This window comes from Ailuropoda melanoleuca, chromosome 12 (assembly GCF_002007445.2).
Source record: "Ailuropoda melanoleuca isolate Jingjing chromosome 12, ASM200744v2, whole genome shotgun sequence".
Classification (NCBI taxonomy): Eukaryota; Metazoa; Chordata; class Mammalia; order Carnivora; family Ursidae; genus Ailuropoda; species Ailuropoda melanoleuca.
The window spans coordinates 74530896-74550666 of NC_048229.1; the positions used below are offsets into that span (position 1 = coordinate 74530896).

General features: G+C 40.8%; 2 protein-coding genes across 7 annotated transcripts in view; both read right to left on the reverse strand.

The window, feature by feature from the left end:
- CDYL2 (chromodomain Y like 2) overlaps positions 1–19771 on the reverse strand; it is a 324144-nt gene that overhangs the window by 290108 nt on the left and 14265 nt on the right. The gene's annotated exons all lie outside the window — the stretch shown is intronic.
- The window catches only part of CMC2 (C-X9-C motif containing 2), a 21477-nt gene continuing 14059 nt past the window's right edge, over positions 12354–19771 (reverse strand). For all 6 annotated transcript variants that reach the window (XM_034639417.1, XM_019798034.2, XM_034639415.1 and 3 more), the window contains one exon: positions 12354–16794. In XM_034639417.1, coding sequence (XP_034495308.1) covers positions 16708–16794 — 87 coding nt within the window. In that variant the 3' untranslated portion in view covers positions 12354–16707. The remainder of the gene's footprint in view (positions 16795–19771) is intronic.

Below are 19771 nucleotides of genomic sequence, written 5' to 3' on the forward strand. Positions count from 1 at the left end.
AAGAGTCTAGAGAGCATTCAGGGGCTGCTCCTAACTTGTTCTGATGCCTCTTGGGATGCCAAAAGGAGTCAGACACACCCTCTCAAGAAAATATGTGTGGCCCTTCAGAGTTCAAAAGCAATGCCATGGTCTCCTTTGATCCACACACTGGTGAAGCAGAGACCTCCATTTTATGACTGAGAAAACTCAGATTCAAAGAAGTAAAGAGATATGACTTGCCGAAGATAAGATCTTGGCTTGCAGAGAAGCCAAGATTCTAGTGAAAAATTCTGACTCTAAAAACTTGCCTTTCACACCACCACCTCTTTTTCCTTATTCCCTAAAGACACAGAGATATGCCCTAGGCCTTCTTGAGAACAAAGGCTGAGTCTTGCTCACTGGTGCAGCCCAGGTGATATCTAGCAGGGCCTTCCTTGATCGGTCAAATAATGCTTAAGCTTGGTTTTCACATCTCACTGTCTTCCCCAAGGAGAAGTTAAGAAAACAAATCAAGTCCAAAGGGAAATGAGACAAATACTTTGAAATGCACTTCTGAGTAGTCAACTCCAGAAACAGAGGAATGTTGCACAAATTCACTTCAGAGAAGTGAGTTCCTTATACTGACACAGAAAGCTACGTGCCACAATTGAGAAAGGGTTTTTAGGGCAGATAGCAGGCATTTGTGTCCATATGGCCATGTTCGGGACGTTTTTTTCCAACATACATGCACATGTGCTAAGATTCTGTGGACACTCACAGTATTCCAAGAACACAACTTAAACCTCAGGTGACTCCTGAAATGCGATCATTCAATCCACACAACTCTATGCAGCAGGTACTATAATTAGTTCCATTTCACAGCTGAAGGAACCAAGGTTCAGAGAGTTTAGGTAAATTTGTCTTCCATTACTACAGCTCATCGGCGACAGAGTTGGGATCTGAATACAGGTCTGTCTGATTCTAAACTCCTTCCCGTGGCAGTACTCTGGCTCTCAACAAAGTCCAAAATAGACATTTTGGATTTATAGGAATTTGTCACAGAAAATAAGGACTGGGGAGGAAAAAAAGCCTTTGAAATAGTTATAAGTAGGGTTGTATAAGGATGGATATACATACACACCTCATATTTTGAACATATTCCTAATGCCACTCCTAGGGTTTCCATTGTCAACATCTGTTGGTATTTTTTTCCCCCAGGCTGCTCTCTGTCTTTAGCAGAAAAACCCAGAACCCATCAGAATCAATAAAAACAAAAATAAATCCTACCTTAGGAAAAGAAGAACCAACGGTATTAAGTCCTCTTCTCAGAAAAGTACATATTGATGACACACTGTATTTCTAGATGAAATTGCTTCTTGACTCAAAGAATCTAAGACTCTTTCAAAAAATTTATTATGGAAATTTCAAGCATTCATTAGAGAGAAAGTATAATAAACCCTTATGACTTATTTCATCTAATCCCCCTTGCACTCCCTTTGTTTGCCGGTATTTTAAAGTAAATCCCACGCATCTATCACCCTCCCCACCCCCGTGAATACTTCCATAATGCATCTTTAACTGATAAGGACACCTTTTTTAAGGAATCACAATCCATTATCACACTTAACAAAATTACGGTAATCTTATCTCAAACCAAATCATACTCAAATTTCTCCAACTGTCCCCAAAAATGTCTTTTTTGCAGTTAGTTTGTTCCCATCAGAATCCAAGCAAGATTAACACATCACATTTGGTAATGTTTCTTGAGTCTCTTAATTGTACACCACCCTCAAACCTGAACACAAAATGGATTTGAAATTTAAACATAAGACCTGAAAACTATAAAACTCCTAGAGAAAAAATGAGGAAAAAGCTCCTTGACAATGGCCTTGGCAACAATTTTCTGCAGAGGACAGCAAAAGCACAAGCAACAAAAGNGCACATGTGCTAAGATTCTGTGGACACTCACAGTATTCCAAGAACACAACTTAAACCTCAGGTGACTCCTGAAATGCGATCATTCAATCCACACAACTCTATGCAGCAGGTACTATAATTAGTTCCATTTCACAGCTGAAGGAACCAAGGTTCAGAGAGTTTAAGTAAATTTGTCTTCCATTACTACAGCTCATCGGCGACAGAGTTGGGATCTGAATACAGGTCTGTCTGATTCTAAACTCCTTCCCGTGGCAGTACTCTGGCTCTCAACAAAGTCCAAAATAGACATTTTGGATTTATAGGAATTTGTCACAGAAAATAAGGACTGGGGAGGAAAAAAAGCCTTTGAAATAGTTATAAGTAGGGTTGTATAAGGATGGATATACATACACACCTCATATTTTGAACATATTCCTAATGCCACTCCTAGAGTTTCCATTGTCAACATCTGTTGGTATTTTTTCCCCCAGGCTGCTCTCTGTCTTTAGCAGAAAAACCCAGAACCCATCAGAATCAATAAAAACAAAAATAAATCCTACCTAGGAAAAGAAGAACCAACGGTATTAAGTCCTCTTCTCAGAAAAGTACATATTGATGACACACTGTATTTCTAGATGAAATTGCTTCTTGACTCAAAGAATCTAAGACTCTTTCAAAAAATTTATTATGGAAATTTCAAGCATTCATTAGAGAGAAAGTATAATAAACCCTTATGACTTATTTCATCTAATCCCCCTTGCACTCCCTTTGTTTGCCGGTATTTTAAAGTAAATCCCACGNGCCTTCCTTGATCGGTCAAATAATGCTTAAGCTTGGTTTTCACATCTCACTGTCTTCCCCAAGGAGAAGTTAAGAAAACAAATCAAGTCCAAAGGGAAATGAGACAAATACTTTGAAATGCACTTCTGAGTAGTCAACTCCAGAAACAGAGGAATGTTGCACAAATTCACTTCAGAGAAGTGAGTTCCTTATACTGACACAGAAAACTATGTGCCACAATTGAGAAAGGGTTTTTAGGGCAGATAGCAGGCATTTGTGTCCATATGGCCATGTTTGGGACGTTTTTTCCAACATACACNTCAACTCCAGAAACAGAGGAATGTTGCACAAATTCACTTCAGAGAAGTGAGTTCCTTATACTGACACAGAAAGCTACGTGCCACAATTGAGAAAGGGTTTTTAGGGCAGATAGCAGGCATTTGTGTCCATATGGCCATGTTCGGGACGTTTTTTTCCAACATACATGCACATGTGCTAAGATTCTGTGGACACTCACAGTATTCCAAGAACACAACTTAAACCTCAGGTGACTCCTGAAATGCGATCATTCAATCCACACAACTCTATGCAGCAGGTACTATAATTAGTTCCATTTCACAGCTGAAGGAACCAAGGTTCAGAGAGTTTAAGTAAATTTGTCTTCCATTACTACAGCTCATCGGCGACAGAGTTGGGATCTGAATACAGGTCTGTCTGATTCTAAACTCCTTCCCGTGGCAGTACTCTGGCTCTCAACAAAGTCCAAAATAGACATTTTGGATTTATAGGAATTTGTCACAGAAAATAAGGACTGGGGAGGAAAAAAAGCCTTTGAAATAGTTATAAGTAGGGTTGTATAAGGATGGATATACATACACACCTCATATTTTGAACATATTCCTAATGCCACTCCTAGGGTTTCCATTGTCAACATCTGTTGGTATTTTTTTCCCCCAGGCTGCTCTCTGTCTTTAGCAGAAAAACCCAGAACCCATCAGAATCAATAAAAACAAAAATAAATCCTACCTAGGAAAAGAAGAACCAACAGTATTAAGTCCTCTTCTCAGAAAAGTACATATTGATGACACACTGTATTTCTAGATGAAATTGCTTCTTGACTCAAAGAATCTAAGACTCTTTCAAAAAATTTATTATGGAAATTTCAAGCATTCATTAGAGAGAAAGTATAATAAACCCTTATAACTTATTTCATCTAATCCCCCTTGCACTCCCTTTGTTTGCCGGTATTTTAAAGTAAATCCCACGCATCTATCACCCTCCCCACCCCCGTGAATACTTCCATAATGCATCTTTAACTGATAAGGACACCTTTTTTAAGGAATCACAATCCATTATCACACTTAACAAAATTACGGTAATCTTATCTCAAACCAAATCATACTCAAATTTCTCCAACTGTCCCCAAAAATGTCTTTTTTGCAGTTAGTTTGTTCCCATCAGAATCCAAGCAAGATTAACACATCACATTTGGTAATGTTTCTTGAGTCTCTTAATTGTACACCACCCTCAAACCTGAACACAAAATGGATTTGAAATTTAAACATAAGACCTGAAAACTATAAAACTCCTAGAGAAAAAATGAGGAAAAAGCTCCTTGACAATGGCCTTGGCAACAATTTTCTGCAGAGGACAGCAAAAGCACAAGCAACAAAAGCAAAAATAAACAAGTGGGACAACACCGAACTAGTAAGACTGCACAGCAAAAGAAACAATCAACAAAATAAAAAGGCAATCTACAGAGTGGGGAAAAAAAATATTTGCAAGCCATATATGTGACAAAGGGTTACTATCCAAAACATATAAGGAATTTATACAACTCGAAAGCAAAAAAACCCAAAAATAACTGGATTAAAATATGAGCTGAAGACCTGAACAGACATTTTTCCAAAGAAGATATACAAATGGTCAACAGGTACATAAAAAGATGCTCAATATCACCAATCATCAGAGATATGCAAATCAAAACCACAATGAGACATCACCTCACACCCATGAGAATGGCCACCATCAAAAAGAAAAGAGATAGTAAGTGTTGGGGAGGATGTGGACAAAAGGGGATATTGGCACTTGGGGATTTTAGGAATTACGAATGCTCTGTGTGCGGAGCAAACATTCCAGTTTAACCAGGTCTAAAGCTCTCCACAGAGAATGCTTCAACTTCTCAGTTCTCTACCCCTTAGAGCTGAGTAGAAAGCAAATGCCCTGAGAGTTTCCTAATGGCTTTGCTCTTGAATTAAGTACAATTTTGCTGCCACGTTTAATATGACAATATGTCATGTTAACACTCCCTCAATATAAGAGATCACCAATAGGAACTGTACGAAAAAACAAAAACTAAAACAAAAAAACTTCAGTACAGGGCGCCTGGCTGGCTCAGTCAGCATACAACTCTTGATCTTGGGGTTTTGAGTTTGAGCCGCATGTTGAGTGCAGAGATTACTTAAAAATAAAATATTTTTAAAACATAAACAATAAAATAAATAATAATTAAAAAAAGAACTTTGGTACAAAGGCCACTTCAGAGAAGTGCTTAAAAATTAACTAGAGAAGGGGGTGCGTGGGTGGCACAGTCAGTTGGGCATCCGACTCTTGGTTTCAGCTCAGATTGGGAGCTCAGGGTCCTGAAATTGAGCCCCTTGTCAGGCTCCACGCTCAGCACGGAGTCTGCTTGAGATTCTTTCTCCCTTTCCCTCTGTCCCTCCCACTCATGCTCTCTCTCACTCTCTCTCAAATAAATAAATAAATGAATAAATAAATAAATAAATAAATCCCTAAAAAAAAATTAACTGGAGAAAAAGAGCTAAGCTAGAGAAGTGCCCAACAAGACTGGAGAAAGGTCTTTAACCTCAAAGAAGTAGTCACTTTACGCACTATATTTATTTATTTATGGAATAAATAAATAAATCCCTAAAAAAAATTAACTGGAGAAAAAGAGCTAAGCTAGAGAAGTGCCCAACAAGACTGGAGAAAGGTCTTTAACCTCAAAGAAGTAGTCACTTTACGGACGGTAGTTATATCAGAGATAGTTTAATTTTTTTTTTAATTTTTTTTTTTTTTTTTTTGTCAGAGAGAGAGAGAGAGAGAGAGCACAAGCAGGGGGAGCTGAGGGAGAAGCAGGCTCNTTTTTTTTGTCAGAGAGAGAGAGAGAGAGCACAAGCAGGGGGAGCTGAGGGAGAAGCAGGCTCCCCACTGAGCAAGAAGCCCAATGCAGGACTCAACCCCAGGACCCTGGGATCATGACCTGAGCTGAAGGCAGACACTTAATTGATGAGCCACCCAGGTGTCCCTTAAATCAAATTTTTAATATACTTCTCTCCTGGAGATGTTATTAAATNAGGATTGGGGTAAGACACACAAGAAGGCTTCACCCACATTTGTAATGTATTATTTATTTAAAAAAATAACCTGAAACAAACACAGAAAAATATCAAAGTTAATGAGGCTGGAGAGTGGGTACGTGGGTGTTCACAGAGTCTGCACACTTCTGCCAATTTGAGATGTTTCCTTTACAAAAAGAATGGCAATGTTAGCTAGCTCAGCAAAGGTGACTCACATGCATGTGGCACTCTCGTCCCTCACGCTGAGGTGGTTCACACTGAGCCAGAGTCTTCCATGAATGAANATTGTTGAACACTACATCTGAAACTAATGATGTACTATGTGTTGGCTAATTGAATTTAAATAAAAAATAAATGATAAATAAGTAAGCCGATTCTCAGTAGGTGTGGAGCAGGGCCTGAGACTCTGCATCTCTAACAAGCTCCCATGTGATGCTAAAATTGGTGGTCCATGGACCACAGTGTGAGCAGCCAGAGTCCAGATGTAGATGGAGACATATGAAAAGAGAATGTTCTCTCACAATCCCCCTCTCTGCCATGTCCTTTCCATGTCCCCACATCCTCGCAACTCCTTTCACTCCCCACTTGTCCTCTAGGAATAAAGACTTAGTCCTCTAACTGTTCAAAGTACAACCATTCCTCCCAAGCAGCCATCTCTGCAGCTTAAAATTTTAAGCATGGGACACCTGCTCCTGGAAATGTAGCTGATTCGATTACCTGAAAACTTTCCTAATAAAAAGTACTTGAAAATACTAAAGAACATATTTCAAATGAAATTTTCAAGGCACAGCTGACCACAGAAGAAAGTGCAGAAAATCTTTGGAGGCTGAACACAGAAAACTGCAAACCAAAAAGGTAAAAGCCATCAGCAGATGCTGTGTATCCTAGACCAGTCCTAGTAAACCTAGAAGCTCAGATCTTCATTCTCGCACGGGACAAAGATGAAGACACTGGGTCTGCAGGAGGCGCGGTATGAGAAATAAGTGGTCCTGGCAGTGCCAGGACCACCAAAGTCTACCCCCTCTACGAAAAGGTAACTAGAAAACATCCATCCACTCACCAGCATAGGGAGACCAGAGTCTTCCCACACCTAAACTTGAGCAGTTACTCAAGTGGTCCAGGAATCCCTAAACAACACAATTAGCACGAAAGGTGGCTTTGAGTCATTAACATCTCTGGGCTACCCAGCAGAGGCAAATACAAGAGTTCTCAAGGGTGTAGAGATACACCCTCAACACTGCACAAAGTACAGTTAAATAAACCCACTAGAGATATGCTAACAGTCAAGCAAAACACATAAGGAAATTATCTGCTGTAAGGAAGAGATAGCAAACACAAGCAGAAGTGTTAGAGATCAAAAACTTCAAATAATGGAACTATTAATAGAAACTATATCAATGAATCATGGAACACTGCATCAAAAACTAATGATGTACTGTATGGTGACTAACATAATAATAAAAAAATTTAAATAAAGAAAACTAAAAATAAAACAAAGAATTAAAAATATTTTTAAAATGGTTTAAAATATGTTTAAAATATGTATGAAAATAGGTCGATTTGAAAATGAACTAAATAAAACAGTCACTGAAATTAAAACCTTGATGGTTGTTGAAACAGCAGAGAAGACACAGCGAAGATCTAATAAACTGGAAAACACATTTGAGAAAATCACCAAGAAGGGGGAGGGACGCCTGGGTGGCACAGCGGTTAAGCGTCTGCCTTCGGCTCAGGGCGTGATCCGGCGTTATGGGATCGAGCCCCACATCAGGCTCGCCTGCTTCTTCCTCTCCCCCTCNTCTAATAAACTGGAAAACACATTTGAGAAAATCACCAAGAAGGCAGCGCAGAGAGATAAAGCGATAGAAAGTCAAAGGGGGGAGGGACGCCTGGGTGGCACAGCGGTTAAGCGTCTGCCTTCGGCTCAGGGCGTGATCCCGCGTTATGGGATCGAGCCCCACATCAGGCTCGCCTGCTTATTCCTCTCCCCCTCCCCCGCTTGTGTTCCCTCTCTCGCTGGCTGTCTCTATCTCTGTCAAATAAATAAATAGAATCTTTAACAACAACAAAAAAAAAGTCAAAGGGGGAAGAGTGCAATACATATAAAGCATGTAATGACAGGAAGATATTTACTACCAGGTATTACATAACCTACCGAAGCACTGGAAGGGGTGAAGAAACTTCATGAACAATCCCCAAAGCCATACTGCACAGCGGGGTCTAGGTTCCTGACGCAATTAAGAAGCTGCGTGGCAAAAACGGGGAAACCGCAGCAAAAATTGCTGTTCCTATCATAGCTGTGCCATGTCCGCCATGATGAACACCCGACAACCTCCCTCTCTTCAGTTCAAGCCCATTTCAAATTCAAGTCTCAGTGATGAATGGACATTAATTTGTTAAAGCCTAACAGTAAGAGAATCTGAAAAAACGCAATGCTTGGCTTTCTGGTTTCAGCAGTACTGAGAGGCACACGGAACGGACGTCGAGCAAGTTCACCCACCACACAGAGGAACTTCCTTAACCAGGCATAGGCGTCTTCCAGAAACCCACCGCAAACTCGTCACATATCAGTGAAATGTTAGGATTGTATGTCAGTAACAAAACCAGCCTGATGCTTCCACTGAACACTGTACCAGATGCCTGAACTACGAGCAATTTTTTTAAAACGTGTAAGCGTTAGAAGAGGCGACACTGTTAATATATTCATAAGTGACATGACTGTCTACATAGAAATATCTAAAATAATCTATAAACTATTAGAATTAAGAAAATTCAGCAAGCTTTCTGAATATAAGGTCAATATAAAGAAATCAACTGCATCATACCAATAATAGCAAAGCAGAACACGCAATTTTTAAAGTACCACTTAAGAGCAAATCTAGCAAAAGATGCATAAGATTGTCATTTAAAAATCATAAAAATTTACCGAGAAACATAAAAGACCTGAAAAAATGCACAGATATACTACGTTCACAGATTTAAACAACTCAGTGTCAGTAAGATGGATTAATTTTATGTCTGCAACTATTTGCAGTATAATTTAGAAACTTCTAGTACAGTTGAAGGTGTATCCTTACAGCTCCAAGGTTTATACTCAAGCGACACGTTCACAGACTGCACAAGACATGTAAGAATACTAATGAAGGCATTTTAATAAGAGCAAAAATTCTCTAAAATGATCAAAAGGAAAATGCATAAACTGTGGTACAGTCATACAATGGAATATTACACAGNTAGAGATCAAAAACTTCAAATAATGGAACTATTAATAGAAACTATATCAATGAATCATGGAACACTGCATCAAAAACTAATGATGTACTGTATGGTGACTAACATAATAATAAAAAAATTTAAATAAAGAAAACTAAAAATAAAACAAAGAATTAAAAATATTTTTAAAATGGTTTAAAATATGTTTAAAATATGTATGAAAATAGGTCGATTTGAAAATGAACTAAATAAAACAGTCACTGAAATTAAAACCTTGATGGTTGTTGAAACAGCAGAGAAGACACAGCGAAGAGCTAATAAACTGGAAAACACATTTGAGAAAATCACCAAGAAGGGGGAGGGACGCCTGGGTGGCACAGCGGTTAAGCGTCTGCCTTCGGCTCAGGGCGTGATCCCGCGTTATGGGATCGAGCCCCACATCAGGCTCGCCTGCTTATTCCTCTCCCCCTCCCCCGCTTGTGTTCCCTCTCTCGCTGGCTGTCTCTATCTCTGTCAAATAAATAAATAGAATCTTTAACAACAACAAAAAAAAAGTCAAAGGGGGAAGAGTGCAATACATATAAAGCATGTAATGACAGGAAGATATTTACTACCAGGTATTACATAACCTACCGAAGCACTGGAAGGGGTGAAGAAACTTCATGAACAATCCCCAAAGCCATACTGCACGGCGGGGTCTAGGTTCCTGACGCAATTAAGAAGCTGCGTGGCAAAAACGGGGAAACCGCAGCAAAAATTGCTGTTCCTATCATAGCTGTGCCATGTCCGCCATGATGAACACCCGACAACCTCCCTCTCTTCAGTTCAAGCCCATTTCAAATTCAAGTCTCAGTGATGAATGGACATTAATTTGTTAAAGCCTAACAGTAAGAGAATCTGAAAAAACGCAATGCTTGGCTTTCTGGTTTCAGCAGTACTGAGAGGCACACGGAACGGACGTCGAGCAAGTTCACCCACCACACAGAGGAACTTCCTTAACCAGGCATAGGCGTCTTCCAGAAACCCACCGCAAACTCGTCACATATCAGTGAAATGTTAGGATTGTATGTCAGTAACAAAACCAGCCTGATGCTTCCACTGAACACTGTACCAGATGCCTGAACTACGAGCAATTTTTTTAAAACGTGTAAGCGTTAGAAGAGGCGACACTGTTAATATATTCATAAGTGACATGACTGTCTACATAGAAATATCTAAAATAATCTATAAACTATTAGAATTAAGAAAATTCAGCAAGCTTTCTGAATATAAGGTCAATATAAAGAAATCAACTGCATCATACCAATAATAGCAAAGCAGAACACGCAATTTTTAAAGTACCACTTAAGAGCAAATCTAGCAAAAGATGCATAAGATTGTCATTTAAAAATCATAAAAATTTACCGAGAAACATAAAAGACCTGAAAAAATGCACAGATATACTACGTTCACAGATTTAAACAACTCAGTGTCAGTAAGATGGATTAATTTTATGTCTGCAACTATTTGCAGTATAATTTAGAAACTTCTAGTACAGTTGAAGGTGTATCCTTACAGCTCCAAGGTTTATACTCAAGCGACACGTTCACAGACTGCACAAGACATGTAAGAATACTAATGAAGGCATTTTAATAAGAGCAAAAATTCTCTATCTAAAATGATCAAAAGGAAAATGCATAAACTGTGGTACAGTCATACAATGGAATATTACACATCAGTTAAAATGAATAAAGAGCTTCATTTATCAACATAACTGAGAAAAAAGTACAGAAGGCAATACACATGATGACAACTTCAAAGTAAAATATTTGGACATGCAAAATAATACAGTTTATGGATACTTACATATATATTAGAAGTACAAAATCATAACGGGCATGAAATATATCAGAGTGGTAGTTACCTCTGATAAAGGAAGGAGGATAGGATTGGGGTAAGACACACAAGAAGGCTTCACCCACATTTGTAATGTATTATTTATTTAAAAAAATAACCTAAAACAAACACAGAAAAATATCAGTTAATGAGGCTGGAGAGTGGGTATGTGGGTGTTCATAGAGTCTGCACACTTCTGCCAATTTGAGATGTTTCCTTTACAAAGAGAATGGCAATGTAAGCTAGCTCAGCAAAGGTGACTCACATGCATGTGGCACTCTCGTCCCTCACGCTGTCAGAGGTGGTTCACACTGAGCCAGAGTCTTCCATGAATGAGAGCAGCTCAGCCAGCTTGCTGTCCTACCCCATCTCTCTACCGTCAGTCTCATTGTCAGTGTCCTGTCTTCCCAGGTGACTAGCTGCACTTGGAGGAAGGAGACTGACCCCCAGGCCTCCATCCTAGGCCACCTGCCCCACATGGAATATCACTGAGGCAGGAGACTGATGACAACAAGCCCTCCTCTTGCCTCCCCTTGCGCTCTCCACTGTGGACCATCTCCTTCAGTGACTTCACCGGGGGAGGCAGGCATGACCGTGGATTAAGGCAGGATGTGGCATGTCTGAACCCCCGGGGTATAACATCATTCAAAGGACACCAATTCCCATCTGAGTGTGGTGGCAAAGGCAGCTCCCCTGGGACTTAGGAACTTGTTCTTCTGCTAAGCACAGAAAGCTCTCTGGTGTGTCCACCTGGCAGGCCAATGACATTACCTTTATTAGTTTACCCCAAAGTCTTTCTCAGGAAACAAACTCTGTGCTTTGAGCCAAAAACCCCATGGAGATTAAAGTGATTTTAAACTCCATTTATGAAGGGTCAGAAAAAGTTCAACTTTCTATCCTCACTCCTAAGTAAAATTGTGTCGTGTTTCTTGCAGTAACACTTTAATAAATTTGTCATGAACAGAGAATCAGGGCTCACGGCAGTCTACAAAATTAGATTTCTCAGGAAAACCGTGGCCTGAGCTGTTCAAGAGATGGTCTTTTATGACCCAAAGCCACTAGAAACCCACGTGAAGTCAAGTACGTCTATCACTTTACTCTGCATCCTGCATAGACCTGACAATGTCTTCCTAGAGCCCTTGAAAGGAAACCCAAATTCCTTACCAGGACTTAGGTTGTCCTTTGTGACACGAGCCCTCACCCGGACTAGGTCCAGCTCATTCATCACTGTAACGCCAGCACTCAATGCAGTGCCAGGTGCCTGATATAGGCAAGAGGACACAGGACACCTGCTCCCTCCCACCCCCATCTCCCTCCAGCCTGTTAGGCTCCTACTACAAGTGGCAATAAAAAAAAATCAAAGATTAAAAAAACAACAACAAAAACCCAACCCAGAAATCCCCAGGAAGAAAGTACGCTTGCTCTGCAAAGGAGAAAATTGTGAGGTTTCACACTGACCCACAGAGGGCTGAAAAAAGCAGGCAACTGGTGACATGTCCTAAACCAGAAGGTCATGGTATTGCAACAGAAAGAGATGCAGACAGCTGAGTGCTGGGGCACAAATCCAACCAACAAGGCACAGGCAGGTCCCATTTCCTCCCGAATCCACCTGGCATTCGCTTCCTCTCTTCCACAAAATGACACGCCCTTGCAGACTCCTGGAACTCCAGCAGTCCTGGACTGTAGGCGCAGAAGGCACAGCAGTCTTGCATTACTGCTCATCTTCGGTGAGAGGTGCTTTCAATGGACAAAATGCGACAAGTGGGAGAGGTGGCAATCACTGGGCAATCTGTGATGATCCCTTGCATTCCTTCCACGTGGCAGTGGTGTGCCACAGGGGGCTGGAGGCAGCTGGGACCAGCTCAGGAGAGCCTCCGGAGAGCATGTCTTTCCAGCTCCACTTGGGTGACGTCACCTTGGGAGTCTGAAATCTGCTGTGGCAGGAGGGTGTGCACCACAGACAATGGCAAATTCTACAAATTAGTACCTTTTAAGTTTGTTTCTCAGGGCGGTGTTAAACATTTACCAGCATATAACTGGTTATTGGTAACCCTGTTAGCACGGCTGAGACTTTGGTCCTCAAAGAGCAGGCACCGAGTCTGGGAGACAGCGGCACAACCTCTGCAGACAGGTATTTACTGCTTTCTGAAAGGAATACTTTACATTCCCTACAGTGCTTCAAGTTTTCAGCTTCTCATTAGTTTTCTGGAAAAAACAGTAATCCTGTCAGCAAGGGCCCTAAATCTCACTCACTTCTGCTTCCTCAAAGATTTCACTCCACAAATCAACCCCTCCCTCCTTTCGGGCATTCTTTTCAAATACACCCCTTCCCTAGTGTCACTCACCGTTTCCTTTTGATTTTGTAAGACTCTCTCTCACCTTAAAATGCCCTTCCCTTCAGAGCCAAGCCTTTCCAAATATGCTTGCATCCTCCAGCTTCCCGTAAGCTCCTGGCCACTCCTCACCACGGGAAGTGGCTCTCAGTCAGGGATGACAGAGGAACCAGAGCCTCAAAGGGCACCTCAGTCCTTATTGGATCCAGTGACACGACACTCCCTCCTCTGGGACCCTCTTGGAATTCCATGGCACCATTTGCTATGGTTTGCCCTCTCCCTCTATGCCTGCTCCTTCTCCAAATACGGGGCTCCTTTTCTTGTCCCGAAATAGTGATGTAAATGCAGAGAAGAGCCACCCAACTGTCAGTTATCAATGCCTCTGGGGAGTTGAGGGGTCTTAGAGTGTGAAGTCTATAAAAAACTTAGATTGTCCAAATGTTCCACCAAAATGTGGAATTTTAAAAAATCAAGTGACCCAAAGTTTCATCCTGCTCAACACTGGCCCACAGGGTGCTAGCGGCCACACGCAAGCGCTGTCTCCCAATTCTGTTCTCAACCAGACGACCATTATCTTCTAGATCTGCATCCTCAGAAGCTGGAAAGCCACCTCCACCTAGGGTCTCCTGAGCACACCTCAAACCCAGCACTTTACCCCGCATCTCTGCTACATCCCCTCCCACTCAGGGCAGGGCCCCAAGAGCATGCAGACATAACTGTCCGAGACCTCCTAGTCAGCCATGCAGACTCTGTGTTCAAATTCCCCTCAAATCTAGCCACTCGTCTGGGTCCTCAAGCCACTTCTCTATGTTAGGCCTTCATTTACCATCTAAGTTGGAGCAAAAATCGAATGGGTCTCCCTGGGTATAACTTCTCTTCTCCAATCTATCCCCCAAACTACAACCAGAAAAATCTTGCTAAAATACAAACCAAAACATATCACCCTTCCAACTAAGGCCCCATCCACAAATCCCTAATCACCATATTAAAATCTGCAACTGATCACAACAGCATTGAAGAAAAACTCCAACTGAATTAAAAGCCATTTCTTCTCTTCCTCCACCATCAGCCCTCCCATTCCAGTCATGCTAAACAACTTGAAGCTCCCCACAATGTATCGTTTCACTGTTTGTCAAAGGTACCTTGCTAAGTGGTTTCTTGGAATGGCTCCTTCCTCCTGAAAGCCGGGCACGGATGCCCTTTCTATGTCTTCTATGACAGCTACCTCATCATGGCACTTCAACACTACTGGAATAGTCAACTCGTCAGTTTACTACAAGCTTCTAAAGGCAAAATGTCTCATTTCTGTACCTGTACTGACTGACATGGAGGAAGGGGCTGAATAAATATTCATAAATCTCAGTCTCAAAGAATTAATTCTACTTTGTCCTCCATCCCTTCATTAAATGCCTGTGATCCTGCATAACCACCTTGCTAAGTGAATGTCCAGCCTCTTGAACACCTCTGATGATGGGGACGTCACTTATTAAACAATGACGTCAGCAAGGCCTCATTCTGGATATACACACAGAATTCACTAAAAGGAGCTCACAGCTCACAGTCTGTTGACACCTCATCTGACAAGAAGATCAATCCTCTGCTGTGGCTGGAAGTTGCTGACTTCCAGATTGTCACTGGTTTCAGAAACACCTGGCAAAAAGGGCACGGGGTGGTTGCCTGCTAGAAATGAGTCTGGGAATGATAAAGTTGGGTCATTTTCATATCGTTAACACAGCCGAGACTTCCCCAAACTCTTTCTGCCCTAGTTTGTGTCTTCAATGTTTAAGCTCCAAAATCACCACATTGTCAAAAAGCAAAGTCTAATGGGACCACTTTGCCCTAATTCCAGGAAAGTCTAAGAGAACAGAGAAAATATAATTAAAGTCAATTATTTTATTGAAGGAGATAAGTTATGCAAATGTGAACTGATTGCTGGCAAAGGGAAGAAATGTGTTGGAAGTCAGGTATGTCGGCAGACGAGAGACAGTACCTAAGGCTCCGCCCAACAAATATTCAGAATCAGGCTTTCCGTATTTCCCCATGGGTCACTTTCCATTCAAAGGATTCTGGAGACCAAATGAGGTAAGATTCTTTCGGTTATCAACCAAGAGTCTTTAGGTCTTCTCTCAGCCAAGGCATCCAGGGGAAGTATACCTCAGAGATCCTACAGGTTTCGTTCCAGACCACCAAAATAGAGCAAATATCACAACAAAGCAAGTCAAATGAATTTTGTGGTTTCCCAACAGGTATAAAAGTTATGTTTATACAATAATGTAGTCTATTAAGTGCATAATAGCATAATGTCTAGAGGACAACATACATGCCTTAATTAAAAAATACCTTACTGCTAAAAAGTGCTAACCGTATCATCTGTGCTTTCATTGAGTCATCCTCTCTTTGCCGGTGGAGGGTCTTGCCTCAATGCTGCTGCAGCTTCTACATCGGCACTTGCTGCTTCACCCCTGCACTTTTAGGTTATAGAGACAGCTTCTTTCCTTAAACACCACAAACCAATGTGTGCAAGCTTCAAACTTTTCTTCTGCAGCTCCCTTGCCTCTCATCCCTCACGGAACTGAAGAGAGTTAGGACTCTGCTCTCGATCAAGCTTTGAATTAAGGGAACGTTTGACCTTCCATCCACCACTGAAACAAGGCTGTTTCACTTTCTTAACATTTGTGTGTTCACCAGAGTAGCCCTTCTAATTCCCTTCAAAAACTTTCCCTTCGCACTCACAACTTGGCTAACTGGCGCAAGAGGCCTCACTCCAGCCTATCTCGGCTTTCAACATGCCTTTCTCATTGAGCTTAATCACTTCTAGCTTTTGACTTAGAGTGTGAGATGGGGGACTCCTGAGCACTGAGAGGCCATCGTAGGATTACTAACTGGCCTAATTTCAATATGTTGATTCTCAGGGGATAGGGAGGCCCAAGGACAGGGAGACGAGGGAATGGCTGGTTGGTGAGCAGTCAGAATACACACAACATTGATTAAGTTCACTGTCTTATATGGGCATGCTTTGTGGCACTCCAAAACAATTACAATAGTAACATCACAGATCACCATAAGAAATATGATAGTAATTATAAAGTTTGAAAGATTGTGAGAATTACCAAAATGTGATACAGAGACACGAGGTGAGAAATACTGTTGGAAAAATGGCGCCAATAGACTTGCTCGACGCAGGGTTGCCGCAAACCTTCAATTTGGAAAAAAATGCATTATCTGCGAAGCTCAATAAAACGAAGCACAATAAAACGAGGTATGCCTCTAATTTATTTTTCAGATTCCTCTGCGGGATTAAAAAGTCTTTTTCGCATCGCATTGCCATGCTCCCTGCTCTTGGTCCTCTTTTCCATGTACTGGAAAATAAAAGGAAGGGGGGAGAAAAGAGACAGCAGATTATATTACCATTTATATCAGCTGAGTTAAATATTTTAAAATATATAGCTTTTGCCGATAAAATCCTTATTTGTCTTTTATTTCACTGAATCTGAAATTGCAAACACAGTACAGCATCTACATCCTAATAGATGCACAAATATTTACTGAATTTATTTCTTCCCAAAATATGAATTCAGTAAATATTTAAGGTGAGTGAGTTTTGTCCCTGTTCTGCAGGAACTCACAATCTAGTGAAGTCATCCAACCTCTGCTTGAGTACTTCTAGCTATGAGCAGCTCACTACCCGAGAGGTAGCCTCTTTAATTGTTGGACACTTCTACTTGTCCCAAAAGTTTTTTTTTTTAATGTTGAACCAATAAGTGTTTCCCTGTAAATTCTCCTACTGCCCTCTATTTCTTCTTGCAAATATCTGACTACAGAAAACCCACTTACTACCTCTTTTTTAGGCTGAATATTGCTGGTTTCTACAAAGGTTCACAGAACATGGTTTCTGCCTTCTAATAGCTAACAAGTGCCTTTTATAAGGTGCTTTAATATCAATAGCCCTTATAAAAAATATCACAACCAGAATTAAATACAGTGTTCTACGCAGTCTGACAGCTGTGGACTACAGAGGACCTACTAGTTCTTATGACCTAGACATTTTATTTCTATAAATATTATCAACAGTAATTGGTTCCTGGCAACCATATTATCCTATTAGTTCACATGGAAACCTATATTCAGCTGAACTTCCCACGATTTTTTCATTATGAATAGTCATCAAACCTGCTTCTCTCCAAATTCTACATTTCTGTAGTCAGTTGGATCTAAATCCAGTTTTCACCTTGGAGGTTTTCAGCCTAGTATTTGGATCTGGCCAGTAGGTTATATAAGTAACAGGAAATACACAGCCTGGCACTTAGAAAAAGCACTTGTTTAAAGCAGAGAAACTTGAATGTAAGTGTTTTTGTATGGATATATGTACAGGCTTATATACACCGATAGACATATTTTATTATTATTTTTTTAAATACTTTATTTATTTATTTGACAGAGAGAGACAGCCAGTGAGAGAGGGAACACAAGCAGGGAGAGTGGAAGGGGAAGAAGCAGGCTTCCAGCGGAGGAGCCTGATGTGGGGCTCGATCCCAGGACTCTGGGATCACGCCCTGAGCCGAAGGCAGATGCTTAACGACTGAGTCACCCAGGCGCCCCGATAGACATATTTTAAAGGTGAATGAAGGGTCCCTATGGAAAAAGGAAAAAAGGTAAAAATAAATTCAAGCTGAAAAAACTAATTATATGTGAATAGCTAGACATCAAAACCTTTTAGAGCCAGAGATATGGGAAAAGGCCGCAGAAATGAAAATCAGTGATAGAAAGCTAAGCAGAGACTCAACTTGGTACCCTGCCCCAGACCCCTGAGATAATGCTGGGAAGGTTCATGCTTACTGCATCTTTGGGTGCTGTAACCTCCAATAAGAGGAGCTAACTAGGTCATCTCTAAGAAGTTTTCTAGATCTGAAGTTTTGACTGAAGAGTTCTAACATAGCCTCTGGAATGATAGTTTTCAAACTTTTTTTTCTTCTTCATCAAAGGGTCACTTCAAATTACAGATGAAACACTGGGTCCCTTTAACCAAAATCATTCCTTTTATCTGTCACACATTAATTTTCCTGTTAAGACCGTCGGGGGGAAAGGGCATTTCATCACTTTAAAAACTATTTAAAAAAAAAAAAAAGGCACTGTTCTTGAACATGGAGAGATACCTACTCTGAGAAAAATATTTGGTATCTATCTTTAATCAAATACACTGGACTGCCTCCAGCAATCATGTTGGGAGGAAGGACTTACGGGTAAATCTTCGAAGATAATACTTTGTAGGCAGCCAAAAAAATAGGTTAAAGAGCAAATTAAAATATAATCTATGTTAAAACGTATGTTAAGATATCCTCAAAGGGAGTCCAGATGGCCTTTGAATTAAAGAAGGAAAAAAAAGGATGAACGTGACATTATTCACAAAACTTCACTGGACAACACAACCAAACCAAAAGGGATCGAAATATTAAGAGAGACAAAAGAGGATGCTGCAAAAGTAGTATTAGTGACTATTTAGAACCTCAATGTGAGACAGGAATCCATCAAAATTCTAGAGGAGAACATAGGCAACAACTTCTATGACATCGGCCAGAGCAACCTTTTTCACGACACATCGCCAAAGGCAAGAGAAATAAAAGATAAAATGAACTTATGGGACTTTATCAGGATAAAGAGCTTCTGCACAGCCAAGGAAACAGTCAAAAAAACTAAGAGACAGCCCACGGAATGGGAGAAGATATTTGCAAATGACACTACAGATAAAAGATTAGTATCCAAGATCTACAAAGAACTTCTCAAACTCAAGACACGGGAAACAAATAAACAAATCATAAAATGGGCAGAAGATATGAACAGACACTTTTCCAATGAAGACATACAAATGGCTAACAGACACATGAAAAAATGTTCAAAATCATTAGCCATCAGGGAAATTCAAATCAAAACCACACTGAGATACCACCTTACGCCAGTTAGAATGGCAAANGCCAGTTAGAATGGCAAAAATTGACAAGGCAAGAAACAACAAATGTTGGAGAGGATGTGGAGAAAGGGGATCCCTCTTACACTGTTGGTGGGAATGCAAGTTAGTACAGTCACTTTGGAAAACAGTATGGAGGTCCCTTAAAAAGTTAAAATTTAGGGGCGCCTGGGTAGCACAGTGGGGCACCTGGGTAGCACAGTAGTTAAGTGTCTGCCTTCGGCTCAGGACGTGATCTGGCATTCCGGGATCGAGTCCCACATCGGGCTCCTCCGCTGGGAGCCTGCTTCTTCTTCTCCCACTCCCCTGCTGTGTTCCCTCTCTCGCTGGCTGTCTCTCTGTCACATAAATAAATAAAATCTTAAAAAAAAAAA